At 43.7% G+C, this 19,984-nt stretch overlaps 1 protein-coding gene across 2 annotated transcripts in view; it reads left to right on the top strand.

The window, feature by feature from the left end:
- The window catches only part of PISD (phosphatidylserine decarboxylase), a 51,274-nt gene that overhangs the window by 17,789 nt on the left and 13,501 nt on the right, over positions 1-19,984 (top strand). For both annotated transcript variants that reach the window (XM_045887266.2, XM_054510440.2), the window contains one exon: positions 3,363-3,538. In XM_045887266.2, coding sequence (XP_045743222.1) covers positions 3,363-3,538 — 176 coding nt within the window. The remainder of the gene's footprint in view (positions 1-3,362; positions 3,539-19,984) is intronic.

Here is a 19,984-nt window from a genome sequence, read left to right as displayed (position 1 = left end):
AAAGTTCCGATTTTGTGCTCCGTGGCTCTATCACTTGACAGAACAGCCGGTGATGGAGGCCCCCTCCCCCGCCGTCTATCCTCCCGAATATCGCCTCGGATTCACTTCTGCACATGTCCTACTTTCCAGAAAGTGGTCGCTTTTCTGTTCAGAGAGTTTTCTGTTGAGTTTGTAGGTGTTCAGAATGGTTTGACCCCTGTCCAGCTGAATTCCTGGGACCAGACGAAATCCAGGTCTCCTACTCCTCCGCCATTTTGCTCCGCCCCTATCTAGATATCCTTTTTATTCGATTATACCAGAAGCCATTTTGAACTGTCCAGCGAAAGTACCTTGGGAATAAAACAGATTGGTTAATGAGAGTGAGAACGAAACGTTTACTCTGGTATTTAATAGCAGCACATCTGGGCGCTACTTAAGGACTTGCGAGCTGGAACACGTGGGAATCACATGAAGGAAAGAAGGGGAGCCTCAAAAATTGAGACATAATCTTGGATCTGCAGAGAAGCTGTGCTTTTATAAGGTGACAGGCCCAGCAGGGAGGTGGTCAGTAGTGGAGGGCTGTCTCTACTTACTACTTCTTTTTGGAGAGGCACAGTAAGCCTTTGAGAAGGGGAGACATGTAATCGAAGAAAGGGTAATGTGGCCGGCAGCATTCAGTAGAGCGTGACTAGTCAGTCTAGGATGGTGGCTCACTGCAGTGAGGGGGGTACAACAGATCTCTTGTCACCAGATATTTCAGAAAGAGGAAAAAAAAGTTGCTTTATGGTCAGTCTTACTTGGTCAGAGGTAGAATATTTAGTTGTGAAGTAGTAGTGCTTCATTAGGAATAATTAGAAGATGAAAGAGATTAATGACATCCACACTTGCTCATTAATAGAAGAAATAGCAACACCCAGAACGTGGTGGGGGGCTGGTGATTTCGGGAGCAGGGGGGTTTCCTCCCATTGGAAGTCAGAGGCAGTAAGAAGGGTATGCCCTGGTTTTGTATAGGATCCTGGGGATTCAGGTCTTGAGGTTTTGTTTTGATAACAGCATTTTTGAGATATAATCCACATACCATAAAATTCATCTTTTAAAAGTGCAATTTAGTGGTTTTTAGTATATTCAGAATTGTGCAACCATCACCACTATTTGTTCTAGAACATTTTCATTCTTCACCCCCCTCCCCAAGCTAGTAACAACACTTGACTCATTAAACTATCACTCCCCATTTCTCCCTCCCCCCAGCCCCTGGCAACCACTAATCTACTTTATGTCTCTATAGTATGTTCCTGTACTGTACACTTCATGTGAATGAAATCCTACAATATGCAGCCTTTTGTGGCTGGCTTCTTTCACATCATGTTTTCAGGGTTCACGTTGTATTATGTGTCAGTACTTCATTCCTTTGTATCATCAAATAATATTCCATTGTATGGGCACACCACATTTTATTTATCCATTCCCCAGTTGATGGACATTTGGGTGGTTTCTAGTTTTTGGCTGCTATTGAACATTCTTGTATAAGTTTTTGTGTAGGTGTAGGTTTCATTTCTCTCAGAAATATCCCTAGTAGAATTGCTGGGTCATAATTGTAATTTTATATGTAACATTTTGAGGAACTGACAAACTGTTCTACAAAGTGGCTGGCGCATTTTGCAATCCCACCAGCAGTGTATGAGTGTTCTACTTTCTCTACATCCTTGCCAACACTTGTCTTTTTGATTATAACCATCCTAGTGGGTATGAAGTGGTCCCTCACTGTGGTTTTGATTTGCATTTCCCTGATTGCTAATAATGCTGTATTGGTTTGCTGTGGCTGCTCTAACAAAGCACCACAGACTGAGTGGCTTAAGTAGTAGAAACGTACTCAGGTTGGAGACTAGAGGCCTGAGATCAAAGTGTCACAGGGCTGCTTCCTCCTGAGGGCTGGGAGGGAGAATCTGTTCCATGCCTCTGGTCTAGCTCCTACTGGTTTGCTGGCAATCTTTGGCTCATAGAAGCATCATCCTGATCTCTGCCTTCATCTGCACGCAGCGTTCTCTTCATAAGCATGTCTGTCTCCAAATTTTCCCTTTTCATAAGGACACCAGTCATATTGGACTAGGGCCCACCACGATGACCATATTTTATCTTACCTTTTTTTTTTTAAGACTTTATTTATTTATTTGACAGAGATAGCAAGAGCAGGAACACAAGCAGGGGGAGTGGGAGAGGGAGAAGCAGGCTTCCCGCTGAGCAAGGAGCCTGATGTGGGACTTGATCCCAGGGACCTGAGCCGAAGGCAGACGCTTAATGACTGAGCCATCCAGGCACCCCTATCTTGTTGACTTCTCTAGAGACCCTATATCCAAGTAAGGTCACATTCTGGGTACTGAGAGCTAGGACTCAGCATGTGAATTCTGGGGGGACACAGTTCAACCCATAATAGATGTTGAGCATCTTTTCACGTGCTTACTGGCCATTTGTATATCCTCTTTGGAGAAATGTCTGTTCAGGTCCTGTGTATATTTTTTAAAATGGGTTGTCTTTTTTATTACTGAATTGTAAGAGCTTATGGGAGTTTGCATTTGAGTATATACTAGTATCTAGTCAGAATTGGGTCTGGATTGTAAAAGTAAGGTCAAAGAGTTCTGGGTGAGAAATGGTGCCTGATTCCCAATCCTGGACCTGGTGGTAGCCAGCCTGGCAACCTTGATCAGTTTCTTTTTTTTTTTTTTTTAAGATTTTATTTATTTATTTGAGAGAGAGAGAATGAGAGAGAGCACATGAGAGGGGGGAGGGTCAGAGGGAGAAGCAGACTCCCTGCCGAGCAGGGAGCCCGATGCGGGACTCGATCCAGGGACTCCAGGATCATGACCTAAGCCGAAGGCAGTCGCTTAACCAACTGAGCCACCCAGGCGCCCCCTTGATCAGTTTCTTGACCTCTTTGTGATTCAGTCGGTGTTTTCGTCTTAAATTCTCTGGCTGTGGTGGCAGTTGAGGTGCATTGTAGTTTCATGGGAAAGATGCTTGTCCCTTGGGTGCCTGGGTGGCTCAGTCATTAAGCATCTGCCTTCTGCTAGGGTCAGGATCCCGGGGTCCTGGGATTGAGCCCCGCATCGGGCTCCCTGCTCCGTGGAGAGTCTGCTTCTCCCTCTCCCTCTACTGCTTCCCCTGCTTGTTCTCTCTCTCTGTCCCTGTCAAATAAAAAAAAATTTAAAAAATGTTTGTCCCTTACTTATTGGGAGAATTTGGAGACAGAAGGGTCTTAATAGTGACTTAAGGTTGCACCTGCCTATCAAAGATGCACTGATGTTTCCTGGACCTCGTTTTAGTGCTGTTTGCATGACTCATCCCTGTCCCTTCTCCTAATCTCAGAATTTTCCTGTTTTTTGTTACAGATGCCAGAAGAGTCCACACTGCCCCTGCTCGAACCTTGTCTCTGCTGCGTCCCCTGCCCGTTCTTTTGGTGACAGGTGGCGGGTATGCAGGTTACCGGCAGTATGAGAAGTACAGGGAGCGAGAGCTGGAGAAGCTGGGGTTGGAGATCCCACCCAAAGTTGCTGGTCACTGGGAGGTAGGACAAAGGTGGAACCACCTTGAGTTCTCATTTAGCACAACTGTCTGTCACTGTTTTAAATTGCCCCAAAATTGAAATGTTTGAAAAAATGAAATGTGCTTTTTTGGAGCTCATGTCTCCAGTGGGTTTTTGGCCAGCTACAGACATTATGCCTTTGGCATCATGCTGGGCTTCCTTTCTGCGTCCAGACCTACCCCTGGTCTCCCCAAGGCCTCTGAGAAGCAATTACCTGCTGTTGAAATCCTCAGAGTTCATGCCTCGTGTTGGGGCTGGCATCCTAGTCGTTCATGCCCTGCTCTGTCTGAGGATAAGCTGAAACGGTTGGACTTCTGTGATGTGGATAAGTTCTTACCAGGAACCAGACTGAAATAATCAAATTGCTTTGTTGTTATTGCTCACAATGCTTCCCCCACAACAGGGCCACACAGTAGGGGCAGGCTTGGATGTTATTGAACCATGTGTGACGTACAATGAACTGTCTTACTCAGTTGTGCTCCAGTGGCCCAGGATGATACCTAACTCAGAGTAGACATTCAGTAAATGTTGAAATTGAATATTAAGGTGTAAATTTAAAAAATGCCTTCTTTTCAGCCGTAGTGTAACAGTTGAAGAATCTGAAATATCAATAGATCTCATAGCCTGGGCAAAAGGAGGGGGGAGGTGAGAGAGACTTTATGGAATTTGGAATGATGTGTTTGGGTTTCTTCATGAACCTCTCCGTATCAGTAATCCAGCTCAGCTGAATCCTGTGGCCAGGGCATGTCGGTCCTGAAGGCGAGTCTCAACCATGTCCCTCAATAGCTGTGTGAACTTGAACATGTCACTTGCTGTCTGGTCCTCTGTGTGACTATGCTATAAATAGTATAAACAACTATAAGGCGGGTTGGATTGGAACCCATTTGAGATTCCTTCTAGCTCTAGCATAGTTGATCTAGGAATATTTGTTGGCATTGGCATTACATGCTACATTATAGGCTTCCTCCCAAAATCCTATTTTGAATTTTGGTTTTGACCCTCTTCCTCCAGTAGAATCCAGTGTAAAGATTTCATCTGATTTCCAACAGTCCTGTAAAACTGTGACTTAGTCAGCTGGCCATACAGATCCAGATGTGGCTATTACCTAAGAGATACTTTTTTAAAGATGTTATTTATTTATTTGACAGAGAGATAGCACAAGTAGGCAGAGAGGCAGGCAGAGGGGGAGGGAGAAGCAGGCTCTCCCCTGGACAGGGAGCCTGACGCTGGGCTCGATCCCACCTGAGCCGAAGGCAGCCGCTTAACTGACTGAGCCACCCAGCCGCCCCCAGATACCTTTTTGCTTGTCTATGTATATCTACCCTTTTTTTGGGCCTGTTCGTACATCTTGGACTTTATAGTAACCTCAGACCAAAAAAGAAAAAAGGCTTTTTGTTTTCTGGTAGTATATGACAAAATCCTTTTGGTGAAGGATTATTGTGTAGTATGTGAGTCACGCTTTTTAAAATTTGCTGTACTCTATTTCCCATGACATTGGTGGTTTCCTCTGTAAATATGCCTTTTCCTTTAGGCTAATAAAGTACTTGTTAGACTGTGATCATATGACCCCACTCAAGTGTTAGACCCAAGGTGGCTTCTCTCTGACCCCACACATTTGCAGGCTGAGTCACCCCATGACGAGTTCACATGCTTTCATCAAATTCCCACCCATTTCAAAGGTCTTCCAATAGAACCTACATTTGGAAGAAATGTGACTTCCAAAATCATAAAAGACCAATGTCAGTAGTATTGTTTTAGCATTCACCATTTCTATAATTAGGATTACTGCCATGTAGGAGTCAGTACCTGAAAGATGACCATTTATAAAGAGGACAGGGTTGATGGGCTTATAAATTCTAGGGCCTAGACAGTGACAGAACACTGGATCTGAATGGCCCAGCGCAGTGTGAAATCTGAAGCCCCTGTTGGTTAAGAGCTGGGTTTCAGTTAGATACTGTTCTTTTGGTTGAGTAAAATAGCCACAGGACTGCTGGATTTCCAGGCAGGATGCCAGCATTTCACTTTATGAAGGGGAAATGGTCTGGACTCCAGGTAGACATTGTAGGATTTCAGGAGAGGTAACAGGTCATGAGAAGGGAGAGTGCTGACTGGCAGTCGCAGACCGGATCCTAATCCCTCCCCTGCCCCACCTAATCACTGTCTTCTCATGAAAAATCATCTGGTCGCTCATCATCAGAATTGTTGGGGAGCTTTAAAAACTATGGATTCTGGGACGCCTGGGTGGCTCAGTCGTTAAGCGTCTGCCTTCGGCTCAGGTCATGATTCCAGGGTCCTGGGATTGAGCCCCGTATAGGGCTCCCTGCTTCGCGGGAAGCCTGCTTCTCCTTCTCCCACTTCCCCTGCTTGTGTTCCCTCTCTCGCTGTCCCTGTCTCTGTCAAATAAATAAAATCTCTTTAAAAAAACAAAACAAAACAAAAACTATGGATTCTTTGATTTCACCCCTGGAGATTTAGAAAGTTTGGGCAAGGTTCAGGATCTTTGTTTTTGAAAAGTCCCTTCAGTGATTCTGATGATAAGCCAGATTTAGGAACCATGGGCAGATGACTGTAAGGTTTCCTTCAGGGCTCTGATTTTAAGTGGCAAATGAAAACTTCTGCTGGTAATTTTGCTGGAATATAATCTCTTCATATCCCTGGGTCAAGTCTGGCATCTCTAGAGTTTGAAAGAGGACAGGCTGGTACTTATGCCAAGATGAGGCCCTGGGGCTCTTTAAGGAGTTATACCCATATCTTTCCTTTATTTCAATTTAAGCCCTTCCTTCCTTCCTCCCTCCTTTTCTCCCTCCCTCCCTCCCTCCCTCCCTCCCGTCCTCCCTCCCCTCCTCCCTTCCTTGCTTTCCCTCCCCTCCCCCTTCCCCCTTCACTTCCCTTCCCAACAGTGTAGAAGAACTTCACAATCTCCAAAATCTGTTCCACCTCACTCACTGCAAGTTCCACTCTGGGATGTGGGGAGAGGGCACAGCTCTCGCAGAGGGGCACCGGGGAGGTGGGTGTCGGACATGGTGTAAGACTTGAGCTCAGCTACAGCACCTGGGCGAGTTGTTTCATCTTCCTGGGTTCTTTCTTTCTTTCTTTCTTTCTTTTTTTAAAGATTTTATTTATTTATTTATTTGAGAGTGAGAGAGAGATCATGAGTAGCGGGGAATAGGGAGCCTGGTGTGGGATTCAATTCCGGGACCCCAAGATCATGACCTGAGCTGAAGGCAGATGCTTAATTGACTGAGCCACCCAGGCACCCACTGGGTTCTGTTTTTATACATTTAAGAAAATGTTTCTGAGATCTTTGCCTGCTCTAAGAGTCATGTTCTTTTCATGGTAGGGAAAAAAAGCTCATGCAGTGTTTGAATGAAATGAAACCTATGTGTTTGCTTGATGGGATGAAGGGAATTCTGTAACTAGCAGCAAAGTTAGTAGCCAGTTGAGAGTGTTCAGAAGCATCCAGGTTCCAGCAGCTCTGCTCTTTCTCTCTTTATGTATATATGGCATCAGTTTCCCCAATGGGGAAATAGCTTTGTCATTTATCTACTTATAAATATTAAATGTTCATTTTTTAAAAATTAGCATTACAAAATATGACGAAATAGTGGTGACCCAGGGTCCTACAGCGCACAGGAAACCACAGTTCACATTTTGGGGAACTTGGCCCTTCCAGGGTTTTGGGTATTTAGGAATAAGTATTGTTAATTTTTATTTTAAATGAGATAGTTTTAAAATTTTTAAATAAAACACAATCATGTACAAATTCAAATACTAATGAAGAGTTTTACATATAAAGAGGTCTTCCACTCTCTGCCCCTTCTACTAATCCACTCTCCAGAAGCAGACAAGCATTTTTATTTATTTATTTATTTTTAAAATTTTATTTATTTATTTGACAGAGAGAGACACAGCGAGAGAGGGAACACAAGCAGGGGGAGTGGGAGAGGGAGAAGCAGGCTCCCTGCTGATCAGGGAGCCCAATTTGGGACTCAATCCCAGGACCCTGGGATCATGACCTGAGCCGAAGGCAGACGCTTAACGACTGAGCCACCCAGGCGCCCCTCAGACAAGCATTTTTAACATTAGTGTATTTTTGCGGAATGTCTCTACTTACATATTTTTTGGCTATTCAAAGGTGATTTAATTTTTTTCAGTTTTATTGAGAAATAATTGACATACATCGCTATGTAAGTTTAAGGTATCAAGCATGATGGTTTGATTTACATATATTGTGAAATGATTGCCAGAATAGATTCAGCTAACATCCATCATCTCTGTAGATACAATTTTAAAAAAAGAAGAAAGGAACAAAGAAAAATATTTTCTCCTATGATGAGAACTCAGGATTACCTCGCTTTATTTTCCTATGTGGTAGACAGCCGTGTTAGCTACAGGCATCATGTTGTACATTCCATCCCTAGTACTTATTTCTCTTATAACTGGAAGTTTGTACTTTTTGACCTTCCAATTCCCTGTCTCCCCCCACTCCCTCGAGTCTGATCTCTTTTCCTCCGAGTTTTTTTTCTTTTTTTTTTTTACCTTTTATTTGGTTTTTTAGATTCCACATATAAATGAAATCATGCAGTATTTGTCTTTCTCTGACTTAATTCACTTAGCATAATGCCTTCAGGGTTCATCCATGTTCTTGCAAGTGTAGGATTTCCTCATTTTTTCTGGCTGAATAATAGTATTCTATTGTATGTATGTACGTATATACATATATACACACAATTTGTTTATCTGTTGGACATTTAGGTTGTTTCCATGTCTTGGCCATTGTAAATAATGCTGCTGTGATGATTTAAGTTTTTTTTTTTTTTTTTAAGATTTTTATTTGACAGAGAGAGAGAGCACAAGCAGGGGGAGCAGGAGAGGGAGAAGCAGGCTCCCCACTGAGCAGGGAGCCCAATGCGGGGCTCGATCCCAGGACCCTGGGATCATGACCTGAGTGGAAGGCAGATTTTTTTTTTTTTAATTTTATTTATTTATTCATGAGAGAGAGAGAGAGAGAGGCAGAGGGAGAAGCAGGCTCCCAAGGAGCAGGGAGCCCGATGCGGGACTCGATCCCAGGACCCTGAGATCATGACCTGAGCCGAAGGCAGACGCTTAACCATCTGAGCCACCCAGGCGCCCGGAAGGCAGATTCTTAACTGACTGAGCCACCCAGGCGCCCTGATGATTTAATTTTTTGAGTTAACTTTACTGAGGTATTTCCATACAGTAAAACATACCCTTTTAAACAGTTCATTGTTGCTTTTTAATTTTATTTAATTTTTTTATTCTTAAATTTTTTTTAAAGATGTATTTGAGAAAGAGACAGAACACGAGCAGGGGGAGGGACAGAGGGAGAGGAAGAAGCAGACTTCCCGCTGAGCAGGGAGCCCAATGTGGGGCTCGATCCTGGGACTCTGGGATCATGATCTGAGCCAAAGGCAGACGTTTAACTGAACGAGCCACTCGTTGTGTTGTTTTTTTTTTAAAGATTTTATTTATTTATATGACAGAGAGAGACACAGCAAGAGAGGGAACACAAGCAAGGGGAGTGGGAGAGGGAGAAGCGAGCTTCCCGCAGAGCAGGGAGCCCAGTGCAGGGCTGAATCCCAGGACCCTGGGATCATGACCTGAGCCGAAGGCAGGCGCTTAACAACTGAGCCACCCAGGTGCCCCTCATTGTTGGTTTTTTAATTGAAGTATAGTTGACATACAATATTATATTAGTTTCAGATGTACAGCATGCTTTGACATTTATGTACATTACAGAATGAGCACCTGATAAGTTACCATCTGTCACCATACAGAATTATTACATTATTGACTGTGTTCCCTAGGCTGTACTTTACATCCCCATGACTTACTTATTTTATTATTAGAAGTTTGTACCTCTTAATTCCCTTCACCTGTTGCACCTATCCCCCAAGTTCCCTATCCTCTGGCAACCACCATTTTGTTCTCTGTATTTATAAGTCTGTTTCTGTTGTTTTTTAAATTTTTTTTAAGATTTTTTTTTTTTTTTAAGATTTTATTTATTTATTCATGAGAGACAGAGAGAGAGAGGCAGAGGGAGAAGCAGGCTCCCAAGGAGCAGGAAGCCCGATGCGGGACTCGATCCCAGGACCATGACCTGAGCCGAAGGCAGACGCTTAACCATCTGAGCCACCCAGGCGCCCAAATTTTTTTTAAGATTTTGAGAGAGAGAGAGAGAACGAGAGTGCATGCGTGCACAAGTGGGGGAGGGGGAGAGGGAGAGGGACAAGCCGACTTCCCGCTGAGCCAGGAGCCGGATGCGGGATTTGATCCCAGGACCCCGAGTTCATAACCTGAGCCGAAGTCAGATGTTCAACCGACTGAGCCACCCAAGTGCCAGTCTGTTTCCGTTTTGCTTTCTTCTGTTTTTTAGATTCTACATATAAGTGAAATCGTACAGTTTTTGTCTTTATTTCACTTAGCATGGTACCTTGCATGTACGTCCATGTTGTCACAAATGGCAAGGTTTCATTCTTTTTTGTGGCTGAATAAGATTTCAATGTATGTTTACATCTTCTTTATCTGTTCCGTTATCTGTGGACACCTAGGTGTTCCTATGGAAGCCATATCTTGGTTATTGTAAATACTGCTGCAGTGAACATAGGGGTGCGTGTATCTTTTTGAATTAGTATTTTTGTTTTCTTCAGATAAATACCTAGGAATGGAATTGCTGGGTTGTATGGCAGTTCTATTTTTAATTATTTGAGGAATCCTCAGACTTATTTCCACAGTGACTGCACCAATTTACATTTCCACTAGTAGTGCATGAGGGTTCCCTTTTTTCCACATCTTTGCCAATACTTATTATTTCTTATCTTTTTGATACTAGCCATTCTGACAGGTGTGAGGTGATACTGAGTTGTGGTTTTGATTTGCATGTCCCTGATGATTAATGATGTTAATTTCTGCCCATTTTTTAATTGATTTTTTGGGTGTTGTAAGAATTCTTTATGTATTTTGGATATTAACCCCTTATCAGATGTATCAATTTCAAATATCTTCTCCCATTCAGTAGGTTGCCTTTTCTAATTTGATGGTTTCCTTTGCTATGCAAAAGCTTTTTATTTTGATGTAGTCCCAATTGTTTAATTTTGCTTTTGTTGCCCTGGCCTGAGGAGACTGATTCAAAAAAATATTGCCAAGATCAACATCTAAGAGTTTATGCCTATGTTTTCTTTTAGGAGTTTTATGGTTTCAGGTCTTACCTTTAATTTTGTATACGGTGTGATCAAGTGGACTGATTTCATTCTTTTGCATATGGCTGTGTAGTTTTCCGAGCACTATTTAAAGAGATTGTCTTTTCTCCATTATATATTCTTACCTCCTTTTATTGTAGATGAATCGACTGTGTAAGTGTGGGTTTATTTCTGGACTCTATTCTGTTCCATTCATTTATATGTCAGTTTATTGGGGCTTTTTAATAAATATATATACTTGTGCAATCACTACCACACTCAAGATAGGGAACGTGTGCCTCTTTGTAGTCAGTATCCACCCATGCTTCCAAGGCAATCACTAATCTGCTTTCTGTCACTATGAATTAGATTTGTCTTTTAAGAAGTTTTAATGAATGGGATATACTCTTGTTTATGTGGTTTATTTCACAGCATGAAGTGGCGATCCATCCATGTTATTGTATTTATGGGATTTCATTCCTTTTTATTGCTGACTAGTACCTTACTGGGTGGATATAGCCCAAATTATTTTTAATTCTTCTTCTTTTGGTGGACATTTGGGTTGTTTGCAGCTTTTGACTATTTGTGTATGTCTTTATACGGGCATTTTTTTTTTCATTTCCCTTGTGTAAATACCTAAAAGTACAATTACTTGGTCATAGTTAGGTGTATATTTAACCTCATAAGAAACTACAAAACTATTTTTAATAACTTTGTATTCCCATTAGCAATATATGAGAATTTCTGTGATTTTGCTAAATTCACTTATTCTGGGAGCTTTTTGGTAGAGATTTTCATTGTAGATTTACTACTTTTCATTTTAGACGTTCCATTTTAGAAGTGGTTCTTTTTTATGTCTTCTCTTTTCTCTCATTAGGCTCATTTTCCTACAAGTTCTGGAGCATATTGTGCTTGTTTATATAGCTGTCTCAGTTTCCAAATTTCATCATCCTCCATTGTTTCTGGGTCTCCTTCTGTTGATGATTTTCCCCCCTTCCTGGTTGTTCCTTCTTCACATGTTTAGTGATTTTGATTCAGTGCTATACATTGTGAGCTTTACTTTGTTGAATGCTGGATTTTGTTGTTTTCCATCAAACACTGATAGATTTTATTCTAGTAGGCAGTTAACGTTATTTGTGGATCACTTTGATCTGTTTAGGCTTGTTTTGATGCTTTGTTAGGATAAATTTACAATAGCCTTTATTGTGGACTAGTGTAGCCCTACAGCTGTACTAAACTATGACTCTTCTGGGCAGTCTCCTAAATGCTGGGAGTATTCAGTGAGTACTTTCCATCTAGCTGGTTGAAATGCCCATGTCTCCTGTTCTGTGTGAGCTCTGGGAATTGTTTAGCTTACAGCTCTCTGATCATTCTTTGTGAGTCTCATGGAATTTAACCCTAGATACACGTGGCTTGTTCCTCAGCCAAGCCAGAGACTCCACGGAACCCCTTTGTAGATTTATGGAGCTCTTGTCCTTTGTTTGTTTGTGTGTTTTTTGTTTTTTTTTTTTAAAGATTTTATTTATTTATTTGAGACAGAGAGAATGAGAGAGAGAGAGCACATGAGAGGGGGGAGGGTCAGAGGGAGAAGCAGGCTCCCTGCTGGGCAGGGAGCCCGACGCGGGACTCGATCCAGGGACTCCAGGATCATGACCTGAGCCGAAGGCAGTCGCTTAACCAACTGAGCCACCCAGGCGCCCTGTTTGTGTTTTTTTTTAAAGATTTTATTTATTAGAGAGAGAGCACAAGCAGGGGAGGCGGCAGGGAGAAGCAGGCTCCCCACGGAGCAAGGAGCTCGATGTGGGGCTCGATCCCAGGACCCCAGGATCATGACCTGAGCTGAAGCGAGATGCTTAACCAACGAGCCACCCAGGTGCCCCTTATGGACTTCTTCTCTGCATGGCTCCTTCCTTTCTGGTTCTCCACCTTAGAGAACCTAGCTCTTTATTGACGTAGTCACTTGGTTTCATTACAAATAAGCAGAACTCATTTCAGCAGAGACACTTGGAGGCGTTTGTTTTTATCCTTAAAGGGTTCTAGAACCAATTCCAATGTGTGTGCTTGTAGGGTGCGGGGTTGTGTTTCACTACACCAACAAGCAGTGCTCTTGACACCAACCGGGTGTCCTACAATTTAACTCACTTCTGACATGGTCTGCCCAGAGATCGCAGCAGATTTTACAAGTTAAGGGCTAAAGTCCTACAAGACTGTCGTCATTCCCCCCCTTCAGATGCCATCAAAAGTTGTCACTTGTGTCTCTGACTGGCTATCGATTGGAGGTTCTAACCACCCCCTCTTTGAGTTACAGGTTAAGAACTCAGTCCTACAAGACTGACTCCCTAACTCCCTTCAGGTGCCAGGCACAAGTCCAGGTGCTTCTGATAGAATGGCTGTAAATCGCAGGTTTCCACAACCTTCTTCTTAGGTTCAGCTAATTTGCTAGAACAGCTCACAGGGCTCAGAGAAACATTTTACTTGCTAGATTACCAGTTTATTACAAAGGATATTAAAGGATACCAATCAACAGCCAGATAAAGAGATACCTAGGTTGAGGTCCCGAACAAAGGAACTTCTGTTCTCATGGAGTTTGGGGCTGTGCACAATGGCACATAGAAGCCTTCTGGTTCCCCAGCCTGGAAGCACTCTGAACCCCATCTTTTGGGGGTTTTATGGAGGCTTCATTACACAAGCATGAGTGATTAATTAAACCATTGGTGAATGGTGATTGATTTATCCTCCAGTCCCTCTCCTCTCCCCCCCCCCCAACCTCAGGTCAGGGGGTGGGACTGAAAATTCCCCCTCTTCTTTTGTGGTCGGTTCCCTATCCTTACAGGATTTCCAAAAGTCACCTCATTAACATAAATCCAGTAGTGATGGAAAGGGAGTTGTTATGAATAACAAGACACCCATTTCATCTTTATGGCTGTCAAGTGATTGTAGGAGCTGAGGACAACAAAAGACCACACAGTGTAACAAAAGATGCTCCCATTTGTCACTCAGGAAATTCCAAGGGTTTTGGGAGCTGTGAGCCAGGAACCGCGACCAATTATTTATGAGAAATATGTTTTGCTCAAATGAATGAACAAATATATATTTTTTACAAAATAATGACTGCTTATAGAAGCTGTCACCACCCTTTAGGAGGCTCTCGTGCCCCTTTGCTGCAGTGATAAGGCACTGGCTGTCCTTCTGCCCCCGTGCTTTGAGTTCAGCCAGAGCCCCATTCCATCCCTATGCTGCAGCCATCCAGCACGTCCTTTACACGTGTTACCAGTGATTTCGTTTTCCTCGCTGGCTGAGAGAAGTTTTGGGAGGGAAGGAGAGGTCAGAGGTCACATTAATATGAAACTGATGATCCATAATCTCTGGGGACTGCAGCTCGAGGAGAGGGCCCTGGAGATCACCCTTTCTCACCTTGCTTCTGTTGTGCACTGTGTGTCCTCATCGCCTCTACCGTGTGTGTGTGTGTGTGTGTGTGTGTCTTTGTGTTGGTCCATGTGCTCTCCCCAAACCTCTCTGGCATCTTTCCCTTCTCCTCACCTTCTCCTGAGTCATTTTGCTGTTTTTTTTCTGACTAATGGCACCCTCTTCCTCTCCTCACAGAAACCATTCCAAAATATTATGGTGTTCTGTGCTTACCCACAATCTTGGTCTCTTTATTCTCTCTCTCTTTTTTTTACTCTTAAAATAAACTGGACTGTCTCAGCTCAGCCTGCCATAACAAAATACCATGGACTGGAGTGGTTTAAACAGTAGAAATTTACTCTCTCACCGTTTTGGGTGCTGGGAAGTCTGAGATCAGGGTGGTAGCATGGTCAGGTTCTGATGAGAGCCCTCTTCATGGCTTGTAGACTGTGTCCTCACGTGCCACAGAGAGAGAACAAGCTCTCCTGTGTCTCTTCTTTTTAGGGCACTAATCGAATCAGAAGGGCTCTGACCTCATGACCTAATTATCTCCCAGAGGCCCCACCTCCAGTTTCACTCTGAGAGTTAGGACTTCAACATATGAATTTGGGTGGGAGACACACATAAAATTTACCATTTTAACCACTTCTAAGTGTACACAATTCACTGGTATTAAGTACATTCATAATACGTTTCCATTACCTCTGTCTATTTCTAGAAATTTTTCATTGTCCCAAACAGAAACTTTGTACTCACTAAACAATACTGCTGTTTTTTTCTCCTGCCCCCAGCCTCCACAGCCCTTAGTCACCACCGTTTCTGTCTCTGTGAATTTGCCTATTCTAGGTACTTCATATAAGTGGAATCATACAACATTTGCCCTATATTTTTCAAGAGCTATCGTGTTGTAGCATCTATTGGAGTTTCATTTCTTTTTAAGGTTGAATAATTTTCCATTGTATGGATGAATACTACATTTTGTTTATCCATTCATCTGTTGATAGATAGTGGGTTGTTTCCACTGGGTTGTTTGGCTATTGTGAATAGTGCTGCTCTGAACACTGGGTATACAATTACCTGCTTGAGTCATTGCTCTCAGCTCTTTTGGGTATATACCTAGGAGTAGAATTGCTGAATCATATGGTAATAAGTGTTTAACTTTTATTTTTATTATTTTTTAAGGATTTTATTTATTCATGAGAGAGAGAGAGAGCGGCAGAGGGAGAAGTAGGCTCCCAAGCAGCAAGGAGCCCGATGTGGGACTCGATGCCAGGACCCTGGGATCATGACCTGAGCCGGAGGGAGACGCTTAACCATCTGAGCCACCCAGGCGCCCAAGTTTTTAACTTTCAGAGGGATTGCCAGACTTTCCCATGGTGGCCATACCATTTTACATTTCCACTAGCAGTGCAGGAGGATTCCAGTTTCTCCACATCCTCACGAACACTTACTTTCGATGATAGCTATTTTAATGCTGTGAGGTGGAATCTCAGTGTTGTTTTGATTTGCATTCCCTAATGATTAATGATGTACATCTTTTTCATGTGCTTATTGACTCTATATAGCTTCTTTGTTTTTTGGGTTTTTTTATTAAAGATTTTATTTATTTATTTGACAGAGAGAGCGAGCGAGAGCAGGAACACAAGCAGGGGGAGTGGGAGAGGGAGAAGCAGGCTTCCTGCCAAGCAGGGAGCCTGATGTGGGTGGGACTCGATCCCAGGACCCTGGGATCATGACCTGAGCTGAAGGCAGACGCTTAACGACTGAGCCACCCAGGCGCCCTATAGCTTCTTTGAAGAAATGTTTATTTATTCAAGTCCTTTGCTCATTTTTACATTGGGTGGTTTGTTTTTTGTTGTTGAGTTATAGGAGTTCTTTGTATATTCTGGATATTAGACCCTTACCAGATATATGTATCTACAGATATTTTCTCCTGTAGACTGTATGTTCACTCTCTTAATAGTATGTTTTGATAGACAAAAGTTTTTAATTTTGACGAAGTTTAGTTTATCTATTTTTACATTTATTGCCTTTGTTTTTGGTGTCCTATCCAAGAAGTCATTGCTGAATCCAATATTATGAAGATTTTTTTCCAAGAAAAATTTTAGGTCTTATGTTTACGTTTTTGCTACATTTTGAGTTAAGGTGTTTTTTAATGGTGAAGGTAAAGGTCCAACTTCATTCTTTTGCATGTGGTTATCAGTTTTCTCAGCACCATTTGTTGGAAAGACTGTCCTTTTCCCGTTCGATGGCCATGGTACCCTCGTGGAAATCTATCTCCTATTTTATTTTATTTCGTTTTATTTTAGAGAAAGAGCAAGTGCGAATTGGGGGGCAGAGGGAGAGGAAGAGAGAATTTTAAACGGGCTCCATGCTCAGTGCAGGCTGATCTGGGGCTCGATCTCATGACTCTGAGATATGACCTGAGCCAAAATCAAGAGTCGGTTCCTTAACCAGCTGAGTCACCCAGGTGACCCTCTCCTTATCTTTTAAATGACAGAGATTATAACACTATGAGAGAATGTTGGAAAACAGGGAGGACAGTCATGATTCCCTCTTCTTCCCACTATATGACTGTGAGTGCATACTCTTGGGCTTTATTTTTCATACATTCACTTAACTGTCTCTCTGTAAGTGATGATACCTATTTTGTGTCATGCCTTTTTACCTATATGCATTGCTAAATGTGATGATTCGGCAAGGCTGCATGAAAGTACTCTAAGTGGCTCCGTGCCACCACAGTGGATCGTGGTGCACCAGTAGATTTTGCCATTGTGAATTGTGTCGTAGAGCACATCTTTGCACATTGGCTTTTTCATTAGGGCGAATGCCTCGGTATAGAATTGTTCTCTGAAAGGGTATGGATGCTTACCATGGTTTGTGGTATGTGTGTGGCTTCTAAAACTACTGTACCCATTTGTAGTTGGCATTGTTGAGTACACGAACTACACTGGGTATTAACAAAACAAAAGTTGTCATAGACAAACATGATTCCCTTTGTATTCACTCATTCGTTCAACAAATCTTTGTGTTCCATCTATACGCCAGGCCCTGCTAAGATCCTGGGGATCCACTAGTGAGTAGAACCAGAGCTTCTGTCCTCAGAGATCTTCCCTTAAGTGGGTGAGACAAAGAAGAAACAAATGGACACATGGACATGTCCAGTGGTTGAAATGCTATGGAGAAGACTTAAAGAGGTGATGGGCACAGATGTCTGGGCTAGGGTAGAGGGATTCAGGGAAGGAAGGAAGGTGTATCTCTCAGTATCACCTGAATGGCGACTGAAGGAGCAGAGGGGTGAAGCATTCAGGGAAGGAAGGAAGGTGTATCTCTCAGTATCACCTCAATATTGGGCGACTGAAGGAGCAGAGGGGTGAGCCAAGGGGCAGCTGAGAGGAGAGCAGTCCAGGCACAGTCTTGAGATGGACAGAGGGTGCTTGAGCCCTGTGGCTGGAGATGCAGAGGGCAGTGGGGAAGGCAGACTCCCATCCTGTCCTCTGAGTGAGGGTTGAGTGATCCATGTTCTGATTTGGTCGCTCTGGCTGCTGTGGAGATGCATTGCGGGAGGGCTGGGATGGAGGCAGGGGGGCTGGGGGAAGGACTTGATTCTGGGTGTGTTTTGAGGGGAGAGTGGACAGGATGCACTAAGGGATTGGATGGGGGGAGGTGGGAAAGGATTCAGGATTTCTGACTTGAGAGCAGATGGAGGGGTGGAGTAGCTCTTCACATAGAGCTGTGGAAAAAACAGGGAACAGCTAGACTCTGGTATGCTAATTTAAGTTGTAACTTGCTTTTCTTTAAATGCAAGTCTACTTCGGCATTTTTCTCGTTTGTTCTCTGTTTATACTGGATCAGAGTATTTGTAAATTTAACATTTACACGGAATGGCATGGAACAAGGAATTCATGCTCCTCCAGAAACAGGGCTCCCAGCCTTGTCAAACCACGAAGACACCCGGCCCTTAGAGCAGGAGCCAAGGTAGTCAGAGTGCTGGGAGTACAGCTGCTTCCAGGAGTTTTTTTCCAGGATGTCCTGGAAAAGCTCTGGGTTTGTGGTCAAAGTGCCTGTCAGTTAGGCTGCCCAGGCCTGGTGTTTGGCCTTAGAAAGGAGGGTGGTTGACACAGGTCTCTGCAGAGAGCTGGCTTTGAGTGAACTGCACAGGGGATAGAAGCCAGCCAGGTGTGCCTGGAGCTGTCACGCGTTCTCAGTTTGTGTGGCAGTTGTGATTCCAGATATGCTGTTTTGGTGTCCTCATTGTCAAAAAGGGAACCAAAACCTTCACAGGCACTTCTTAACAAGGGGGGTGGAAGGTATGTCGCATCTATAAACCTAAAGTTAGCAGGTGACATCGGATGTCAGGTGTGTGGGGCGGGTAGCGCATAGCTCTGCAGCCTGCTGACTCCAGGGTTTCCTGTGAACACCTAGGTGATTTGAGCTCCATGCAGGATGACATCTGGTGACAGACCCCCTTCGGTCTCTAACGTTTCCAATGTGTCCTTTCTTCCTTGACTACTAGACCTGAGGACAGAGATGCGTGTGGTGGGAAAACTGGCCTGATGGACATGGTGGGCCCTTTGGGGAGGAAGCAGTCCTCCTGTCCCTCTTCCTGCAGGCCTCTGACCTAACTCCACAGAGAGGGGTGGGCCTGTGTGATTGGCAGCTGGCCCCTCCTGTCAGGTTCGAAGGGCTGTCCCCAGCTTGGAGCCGGGCCCTTGGGGGGTGCTGAATATCCCCAGCGGCGTGGTGCGCGGTTCGCAGAGTGGTTCGGTCCTGAGGCCCTCCGTGCAAAGCCCCAGCTGTGGGTGCCGAGAGCAGGCCTGGCTGTTGTGCCTCGCCTAAGAGCCGGAGAAGCTGTGTGTGGAACGTGGTCTTGGGATTTTCTCCCCAGTAACAGAATTTAGAGAATTTTCTGTGGTTTAAAGCAAACTCTTCCAGCTCTTATCCTGTGAACATTTTTGAACAGAGTAGAAAAGTTGAGAGAATAGAGTCACACCCACATACACACCTCTTGATTGAATAGTTAATGTCTTATCATACCTGCTTTGTCTCCGTGTGTGTGTATATATATACATATATATATTTAAAAAAATTTTTCTCTGACCCATTTGAAAGTACGTTGCAGTCATTATGAAACTTCAACTCTAAATATTTTAGTTTGTATCCGAGCATAACAACAACTTGGTTTTGTTGTTCGGTTTGGGCCTGGCCATGGGGCTTGTGGCAAGGTCTAAGGCGTTCAGGGACCAGCAGCGTAGACAATAGGCCTCAGTCAGGAGCAGCTGGGCCCGCATCCACGCTCACTCCCTGCATTAGCACTGTTTTCTTATTTCCAGCCTTAGCTTAGAACCTTAAAAATGTATGGTGCAGCATTCCAGTTTGTGAAAAGGAATGAGGACAGATAAGCCTGTGCCCACACATCACCCCGTGTCCTTGCTCCTGCCGACCTGCCGGAGCCCCACTGGCCGGCACTCGGCATGCCCCTCTGTGCTGTGGTGTCTGTGACCACCCTGGACAGTATTGAACATGGTCTGCACTTTTTACAACTTTATATAATTATTATAGCTTTTATTTTTCTTCTCTGTAAACAGGCTGCTATTAACTTCTTCATAAGGTTGTTAAACGAGAAGGATATATGTGTAAATACCTCGTCCCATGCTGGCAGGGAGTAGAGATTCAGTACATACAGGCACACCTCATTTTATTGCAGTTTGCTTTATTGCACTTCAAAGATAATTGCGTTCTTTTTACAAATAGGAGGTTGGTGGCAGCCCTGCGTCCAGCAGGTCTGTCAGTGCCATTTTTCCAACAGTGTATGCTCACTTTG

This window comes from Mirounga angustirostris, unplaced genomic scaffold (genome assembly GCF_029215605.1).
Source record: "Mirounga angustirostris isolate CCGP_5_RB_7025 unplaced genomic scaffold, mMirAng1.0.hap1 SCAF_14, whole genome shotgun sequence".
Classification (NCBI taxonomy): Eukaryota; Metazoa; Chordata; class Mammalia; order Carnivora; family Phocidae; genus Mirounga; species Mirounga angustirostris.
The sequence above is the reverse complement of the archived record's forward strand: the minus strand, read 5'-3'. Positions and strand labels throughout refer to the sequence as shown.